This window comes from Ceratotherium simum, chromosome 7 (genome assembly GCF_057802395.1).
Source record: "Ceratotherium simum simum isolate JZ-2026a chromosome 7, ASM5780239v1, whole genome shotgun sequence".
Classification (NCBI taxonomy): domain Eukaryota; kingdom Metazoa; phylum Chordata; class Mammalia; order Perissodactyla; family Rhinocerotidae; genus Ceratotherium; species Ceratotherium simum.
This window is the reverse complement of record NC_141906.1, coordinates 71,404,321-71,413,580: the sequence shown is the minus strand read 5'-3', so window position 1 is coordinate 71,413,580 and position 9,260 is coordinate 71,404,321. Positions and strand designations below refer to the sequence as shown.

Sequence of the window (9,260 nt, the reverse complement as noted above, 5' to 3'; positions counted from 1 at the left end):
GCTCATCATGAACAGAAGGGAGCAACACACACGTGTCATAGAGCAGACACTTTCAAACATGGGAGAGATTCCTTAGAGGGAGTCAAAACTTCTGGTCACTGCTTTTCAATATCTTCCCAACAGGCCCTCTCTCTGCAACAACTGATCCAGAAACAACACTGGTTTGACAGATTTCTCTGGTCAGATTTCCAGTCAGACTTTTCTAACCAAAATTTTATCCTTTGCTGGTTATTCATGTGAACCAAAGTTTCTAGTGACAACTGTTGGGAAATATGAGGCAAGATATATGCTTTCCACAACTGGCTTTTAGAAGCCCCGTTGCATACTCTGAAACAGGAGCTTGGAATTTCAGTCATTTCTGGAACTCTGACCAAAGTTTGAGGCAGATGGCATCACTTCGAGACGCTGGACACTTTCAAAGAGGTTTTGACTGAAGGGCACACACCTTTTATCCTACGGGGAGTTGAAGTAAGTAAATTACAGTACTTTATATGGCAACCTTGAGTTAATTATGAGGTCGTGCCTGATTTATAGACAAAATGCCATAATGAAATCTGGGTCATGATGAGAAGCAGTGTCCAAACTTGAAGTTCAATGGAAGAATTAGAGGCTGTGAAGAGAGAGGAACATAGTAAGTTCTACGGAAAAAAAAAAAAAAACACCTGTTTGATAGGGATCAGACGTCTTTGCAGTACTCAGCAGAATAAAGGAAGCTGCCTTCCTCATTGCCAAGAATGCACTTTACCCAAATGGCCCTGACTGAGGCAGCAAAGAAACAGAATTAACCCAACCTTTAGGAGAGTCCTGCTAACCTCAGAGGGTACCAGGGAAACCATGTGTTAAGGCTACTCCAGGACATCTTGTTTGTTGAATCAAACATCCCAGTTCCAACCACAGCCCAACTAGATTTGGCAGCCAGATTTAAGGCCAATATTTGGTCCTTAAATGGCTGGATAACTTTTTTTTTCTTTAAATCACCTTCATCTTTTAGATAAAAGAGTAGGGACCCAAAAGTTTTAAAAAAACAAAATGGCGCTAGAATTCCTTGGGTGGTTTCCCCATCTTTCCTTCTTCATTTCTGGAATTCTCACAGGTCAGTTGCTGACTGAGTGGGCTTCACATATGAACTTCTGCTTCTCAGAGTAAAGAACTTCCCGTGCCCCCAGCTGCCTGCCCTGCACGGGAGGCGTACTTACCTCGGCAGCTCTTGCCGTCCTCCTGCAGGGTCCCCGTCACACAGCTGCACAGAGGCCCATCTACCCGGCTCGTGCAAATCTGCTCACACCCTCCGTTGTCCTCACACCAGTCCAGTCCTAAAAAAGAGCCATTGAGCAAATTAACTGCAGACAGTTCAACTCTTCAACTTGTATCTAAGGGCAAGGCTTTAAAGAGAGGAGAGGAGGAAGACCCAATGCTGTTGTGAGTGTTTAATAGCCCATGAAAAGATTTCATTGTGGAATGGGCCATCTTCTCAAACTGGTGTCCTCAGCACCTCACTCACTAGATTCATAGCACAGATGAAAGACACCCAGGAGTTAGCCTAAGCCTTCAAATCCCATTATTTTAATAATTCATAATGTGTTTTAGGGAACACACATACTTTTTCTCCTAATAGGTCCCACTGAAATGATCTGTTCTTTACGCTCTTTGGTATAATCTGTTGCAATCCTGGAATTTTGTGGGCAAACCTGAAAGACAGAATACCGGAGGGAAGATTTCACACAATTAAGCTGATAACTTATTCTTCACCATGTTTCCACCTCCAAAAGAGGCAGTGGCTCTGGCCTCGAGCACTATCGCTGCACAGATTAATTAGAACCAATGCATTCTTGATCACTGAGCCCATTGAGACTCTGGGCTTCATGTTGAACAGAATTAAATATATTCTCCACACCAGAATTAGATTCAAAGAGGCTCCCTTCCCAGGAATGAGGATTGTTGCATCGCATTGAACAATAGTGTACACAGCAGCATCTGTAAGGAGCTCTGACCATAATTCACATCTGGATTCTGCAAATGTGGCGTAAGCTGAGAGCTGGAATGTTACAGGTTAGAGACCAGGTACCAGTGCAATGAAATCTTAGGGACATAGCCACACGCGGTGGGGACGTAAGCCTGGCATAGAAGAGATGACTGGTATGTCACCTCATCCCACCAGCGCCTCCAGAGCCTCAGGGTGAGCTGTGGGATAATCTCTGTCTAAAGAACACCTGGATAAAATGTGTCCTGATCCCAGGAGTTTGCTTCTTTGGTGGAGTGGGGCTTGGCCCCACTGGTCACTTCAGATTCAGGTGGCCTGGCTCCTTGAGACTCTGGTGCAGTGGTTCTTAAATAGGGCCAACTCTGCCCTCCAGGGGACACTTGGCAGTGTCGGGAGACATTTTTGGGCACTGCAGCTGGGGGGGGAGGTGCTGCTGGCATCTAGTGGGTAGAGGCCAGGGATGCTGCTAAACATCCTACTATGTGCAGAACAGACCCACAACAAAGAATGATTTGGTCCAAAGTGCCAAGGATTGAGAAACCCTGGTCTAGTGTTACGCCAATGACAGATTGACATTTTCAGAGATAGAGGAGTATTGGACATCATTCTACCATGTTCTCTGTCTTAGTGTCCCACCAAAGACGGCTGCCGCTCCTAAGTATCTGAGGATGATTCCAATTCAGCCACTTCCAGGTGCTCAGAGCCCTAAGAACTCTAAAGAGCCACACAGATCCTGGCATTCATGATGCCCATGTTGAGGAAACTGGGGCCATGATAAATAAGACTAAGCATTTAATTTTCACACTCTCACTTACTATTTTACAGGAGTACTTTTCTGAATCGCAGAGTGACACTGCACAGTGAAGATGAACTTCATCATAATCCCCGATGAACTTAAAGACAGTGACGTGAAAGCGACAGGTGAGGGAGACAGCATTCTCCTCGATGCCGATGGTATTATCTTTAATGTTCTGACACCTATTCAGAAAAAATGGAATCTTTGCTTCACTATTTCATATAAAATCATCATAAATGGTAAAGATGCCTTTGCATTTGAAAGTGACCTCTGGACCGTGTGGGTTTGTCATTTATTACCACTCCCTTATATTTTCATAGTTTGTTTTAAAAGCATCAAATAGCACCTCAAATTAGTATCCTAACTGCAACTAAAACCAAAATGACCCTAGAGACTGTGCTCAATTTCCCTGCACTTCAGTCTCTCATTCCGCCCCCACATCATGCTGTGTTTTACTGACGTCAATTTAACAAATGCAAGATTAGTCCTTACTTCTTCTGTAGTTTCTTCAGTTAATTATCAGTTTTGGGAGGGGCTCCTGATTCAAACCCTCTTGCAAAATCTTCCCATATGATAAAGTAGGTGGGAGGCGGAGGAGAAGGCAGAGCAGTCAAGACGAGCTCAAGAGTCGTCTGGATGTAGGTGACGGCCGATTCCTGCCCTCCCTCTCCTCCTTGTGGTGCTGAGCCAGCGGCCAATGACAGCCTCGGCCCTCCCTTAGGCACAGATATTTTGCCTCCACTGCTTAGAGTTCCCCAGTGCATCACAGTCTCCTATGCCCCAGAGTCTTCTCACGTAATGTTTCCCCAGTGGAAGTCTTTCTGCTCTTCTTCCCATGCATAACTCCTGTTCTCTCTCCAACACCAGTCTATGGCTCCCCCTCCTTTATAAGTATCCCCTAGTGCTGTCCCAACCAGGCAGGAACAGGTGGCTTTTCCAGGATTTCCCGACAGCATCCGCTGAGCCCTTGGAGGGCAGGAATCAAGTCATAATCCTCACTGTGTCTCCAACACACTGCAGGGCATGTAGTAAGTATTAAAAATCTTTGTTGGGTGAATGAATGAGTGAATGAATGAATTGTGCAACCGTGGCCAAGATTGGTCCATGGGAGCCAAGAAGCTCTTTAAAATGATAAAGATAAAAAGAGTGACTCTTTTCCTTGTTTTCTTCCCCTGGTCCACAGAATTAAATAGCTTAGTGATAAGGAAAATTAAAAACTGAAGTTATCCTTCAGCATTCCCAGACCTATTAAGTTTTGTAATTAGTCTTCAGGCAATAGTCTCTTAAATGCTTTGAAAGAAAAACTTACTTGCCATACTGTTCCTTGTCAGTGTGACTCATTTGAATAATCTAAATTGGTTCAAAGATTCTAAAATGTTCGCAGCCCTCCAATCTTCACACAGACCTTCCCTCTTAACCAGACCACTAACTCCCAGAAAGACAGCCTGAGGTTTAGGTATCAGAAAGACATGGAGCAGAAGGAGGGTCCTAGGGAGGCAGGGACAGGCTGTCTGAACGCCTGCCTTAGTGTGAGCAGACAAGCCAAGTACTAGAATCCTCTGTCCACTCTCACAGAACAACTGTCCTTTCCTCTCTCTAGGCACATAAGAGAAGTGACTTGCGTGTCCCCAGGCTTTGAGTCACTAATAGACATTGGTGCATCTCTGCCCTGCACATAGCTGGAGAGGGACAGCTGACCCTCCAAAATTCTGAGGTGGACTCACTTTGTTGCTTATTCACTGATGCATTGAGCATCAGGTTTCCCCTAAGTTCACTGGAAAAAACAATAACCGTATCCCTCCAAAAAAGGTAAGAAAGACTCAAGAATTAAAATTCTCCCACATGATGAAGTTACTTCACACCCAACAACATTTTAATTTGAAGGCCATTATTCAGACTCTGGGGGAAGCTAAGATTTATGAACATGCTCGCTTACTCTCCCTTTCTGGGTTGAGTCTATTAAATACTATTTAAAAAATGCTAAATAACACAGCATCCTTCAAAGGAGGCACCAACCCTATAGCCTGGGTTTGCATTTGTATAGTGGCTCAGATTGTGGCCCTTTCACTTTGGGAAAGGATCATGAGAGAGGAGGGAAGACACAGGGAGAAATGGAGAACTTTGATGTCAATCCCAGCATGTAGGCCTGCAAGACAACCAGTAGTCACCACATCCTTGCCTTTGCCTCTGAGGAGGCTTAAAACCAATTCAGAAAGGCAAATGCCTTAGTGAGGTCTTTGCTGAAAATTCCACAATACACCGCAGCAACCCATGCCACATGCCACGCCTGGACAGTTAGGGAGTCAATGTGACTTGATATCTGGGAGGATTCTTCCTCTGCCCCCTCCTAGTAGGGTGGCCTTGGGTGAGCTGTGTACCTAACCTAAGCCTGTTTCATCTGCAAAACAGTGGATATTTATTGTTTGAACCACACCCTTCTTCTTTTGGGGAACCATTCCTTTTCCCCCAACCTTAAAGCTAATTACAGTATACACTATATTCTCTGACCACCCAGGGGTGGGTGCTGACCCAGGTCAGTGACAGGGTTCAGGATATACTACCTCAAAATGTGGCACCTTGGCATATTGAATATTTTAAGACGAAGGAGTTTCAGAAAATGGCAGATGCAGGAAGGTCCCTCTGACCTTCCCCCAACCCTTCTCCCCTAAAACAGGTCATGAAACCCTCTTGTGAGAGGTGCCCCCCCATACCTGGAGGAAAGGAGCATCCTTATCTCCAAAGACAAAGGGATGTGGAGAAGAATCCCAACAAACAGGCCTGGCCAAGTGTCCCTCAGGTTACTACACTTACCTCCTACTCTTCGACCTAACATATTTCTCCATGACTGTCCCCTCTTCATTAAACCTGGCATGCAATACTCAGGTTTAACCCTTTCTTTGGGTCTTCATTTCCTTACGAAGGCTCTCATGTCACATAAAATTTATATTAAATAAATTTGTACACTTTCCTCCTGTTAATCTTTGCCCGTTTAATTTTCAGACCCAGCCAAGGACCCCGAGAGGGTCGAGGAGAACTTTGTCGTCCCTGACACCAGGCAAGTTAATGTTGCATCCCCTTCAAACAAATGAGAGGCAGATCGTCCAAGAAAGGCTAGTCACGTTCCTCCCCAGGGAGGCCCTGAATCGGGGTGAGAAGGAAAGCTCGCTTCTTGGTGGTTACAATGCTGTAAGAATGCGGGTCCAGGATTGCCAGCATCTAATGAGATCAGTGAGAGAGACAGACAGACACAGACAGACAAGGGACAGAGCAAGGGAGAGACAGTCTTGACAGCATCTGGCTCCCTGGATCCAATCATCCCTGAAGGCACATCCACTCCTATGATTTGGTTTTGTAATCGTTAAACACCTTGTTTTTGCATAAGCTAGTTTGAATTGGTCTCTACCGCTTCTAAGAGAAAGAATTTTAGTTAATATAGTCATCTGCTTTAGGAATTATCATATTGGGGTGATGGAAATGTTCCAAAATTAGATTATGTTGATGATTGCGCTCCTTTTGTAAGTTTACTAAAAATCATTGAATTTTACACTTAAAGCAAGTACATTTTATTGTATATGAATTATGTATGCAATAAAACTGTTAAAAAAGAATTATTGTTTAAAAACAGTAAGTGTTTTTTAAAAATAAAGATAATTATCATTATTGTTGTTTGGTCTATAGTCTTCTTTCCATTCATTCATTCATTCAATAAATTTTGTTGCATAACCACTACGTTTCAGGAAATATACTAGGTGCTAGGCAGATAGTAGTGAGTAAAGTGCTAGGCATAGAGTAGTGAGCAAAAAGAAACTTACTGATTTTATCAGCTATTATTGTAATGCTTTTTAATTTTGATAGATGTCCTATTCACCAATCTTTAGTTATTCTCATTACATTCTTTCATTTGCAGATGGTCCACATTTCTCTCAAATCAAAATTGAAGGTAGGCAGAATAGAATCCCCTCTTTGATCACTTTGAGAATAAAGTATTTTGTAGCTAATGCCACATGGACTTGTGGATCTATCACTAAATTGCTGTGTCTTTAAAAGTTGCTTGATCTCACTAAGCCTCAGCCTTCTCACCTATAAAATGAGGCTTATAATATCTACCTCATGAGCTGTTATGAGAATTAGATAGTTCATGGATGCAAAATGCTGGCCCTCTAGGTAGTCAACAAATATTAGTTCCTATTCCCTTCTCTAAAAAGTAATGCAGACTAATATTATTCTAAAGGCTTCGAGACTGTCCTCTAATAAGAGGCCACCCACCCTTCTTCAATGATGAAGTATCGGAGTTTATCGTTGCTGTCGCGGGTGGGGGTGGCATAGCATTTGTTCAGCGTCAGGATCAAATGTGTGGCATCAGCTCCAACCACAAAGACTCCTACATACAGCACATCTCGAGTCGTCAACACCACTTCACCTTGGCGGTAAGGATGCTTGTAGGAGGCATTTTTGTAGAGCGCCATCTTGGTGGTAAAGCTGCCTTCTTGGGTTGGAACTGTCAGGTTAATGACACTAAAACAGAAAGAATCATGAGGCAGGGAACCCCAAACAATTATCTTTATTCAATTACCTACCATTTTCAAGCTGAAAATACAGACGAAAGGCAAAGCAGAGAGTAGCAAAGTCAAACGCTGCACTGTCCAATATGGTACCTGCTAACCACATGTGGCAATTAAAATTAAAATTAAATTAAAAATTCAATTCCTCAGCACCCCCAGCCACATATCAAGTGCTCGATGGCCACACACAGCTATTGTATTGGATAGTACAGATATAGAACATTTCCATCATTGTAGAAAATTCTATTGAACAGTGTTGGTCTAGGGCATTTAGATTCAGAAAATACGAATTATTTTTTCCCTAGTGCTTCGAAGACAAATGCTAGCAATTTTGATTATGCTAACCTTAACTGTCATGGAAAAGACAAAGCAAAGCGCACAGCCCATGAGATTCTTTACCTCAGCATTGGCTTCACCACAGTGTCTAGGGAGATTTTGATATCCAGCTCATAAGCACACGAAAAATCCACGCTAATTGTCCGGTCCCTGGTGATGACGTTGCCTGTGTGGTTGGCACTTTCGATCCAGACTGTGTTTTTATACATGATATGAGTGCCATTGGACTGCAGAGCAAAGGGAGGTCAGAAATCATTAGATCTGGGAGTGAGTATGTGGCTTGCATTTCAAATCCACAGCCCTGAAAGTAGAGAAATGGCTTCACTCCATACATAACCCAGAGGCCAGTATAAATCAGTATGGAGCTGGCCACAGCATTTACAAAAAAAGGATTATAATAGATGTCAACAGTACCCTTCAGTCTGATAACCGGGAATGCCCACGGAGGGTGACTTCGCGTACCACCGAATTCTAACTACAACCAGCCCCTAGTTGTCTGTGGGAACCCAAGCCGGCGACAGGACGAAGTACTGCCGTCACGAGGTAATAGAAGTCTTCTTTTTAAATTCTTGCTTCAAAATCTCTCCTCCACCAAATCTTTTACCAGACATGCCCACAAGTGCCAAAATGAACAAATGCAAGTTTCACCTTCTTACTCCTTTCACTAACTAATAAAAGTGTTAATGAATGTGGGTCTCAGGAACAGACAGACAGCAGGAAGGACCAGGGAGAAGAGAAGCAAGATGCTTTGCTAACCTATAAATTGGGTAATCTGACACTAAAAGTTGGGACCTTGCTCTATTTCTGCAGCCAAGTGTTAAACGATGTCTGGGACACCCTTACCTCCTGAAATAGCTGAACCCAGCTGTATTTACCTGGAGGAACAACAGAAGCATGAAAGAGGGAACAAAAATTTGTCAATATGCAGGGCAAAGGATGACAGCAGATGGCGCAAACCAAGCAAAGAAGCACGTCACTTACTGTGCTCGTTCAGTTCAATCAACCACTTAGCACCAAATGATCGTTCTCCTTGATGCCTTTCATTTTGTACGTACGTGCCTTTTGCTGTTTTCCAAGGAGGATGTTTCTAAGTAGACTGCCCTGAAGTTGGCTTTAAGGACAATCAACGTGCAAACACCCAGAGCTGTCACTACCTCTGCCAGGTGCTCTTCCCGCCCCCGTTTCTCACCTGCACAATGTTTCCACAACTCCCTTTGGTGATGTTGATCTGAAAGGAGATAAAATCTTCCCCCTCGATGCCGGTGCACTGTCTGTCATTGATCCTCACGCCCTCCCTCTCAAAGCCGAGCTGGAAGAGTTTGCACTTAGATATGGACACTTCCATCTGGGACGCCTTGCAGGTCACCTCTGCATCGATAATGTCATGTGAGTCTGTGGGGGAACAGTTATTACGAGAGGCACGTCAGTGGTAGCTGGTTCTGCTGAGGGGTGGCGGCGAGGCACCGCACTACCGTTGCCTTTAGAAGAGGCTCATGACCTTTGCACAAAGGCTGCGGCATTTCTAACTAAGCTTTGATCAAACCAAATGAGGACATGAATTCATTCAAAGCAATAACTGGGGCAT

The 9,260-nt window shown here is 43.9% G+C and overlaps 1 protein-coding gene across 1 annotated transcript in view; it reads right to left on the bottom strand.

The window, feature by feature from the left end:
* Positions 1-509: 509 nt before the first annotated feature.
* TECTA (tectorin alpha) overlaps positions 510-9,260 on the bottom strand; it is a 67,391-nt gene continuing 58,640 nt past the window's right edge. Inside the window, exons 17-23 of the mRNA XM_004427198.3 lie at positions 8,865-9,067; positions 7,739-7,902; positions 7,044-7,292; positions 2,797-2,959; positions 1,601-1,688; positions 1,197-1,313; positions 510-610 (exon numbers count right to left, since the gene is read on the bottom strand). Of these exons, the coding sequence (XP_004427255.2) occupies positions 510-610; positions 1,197-1,313; positions 1,601-1,688; positions 2,797-2,959; positions 7,044-7,292; positions 7,739-7,902; positions 8,865-9,067 (1,085 nt within the window). The remainder of the gene's footprint in view (positions 611-1,196; positions 1,314-1,600; positions 1,689-2,796; positions 2,960-7,043; positions 7,293-7,738; positions 7,903-8,864; positions 9,068-9,260) is intronic.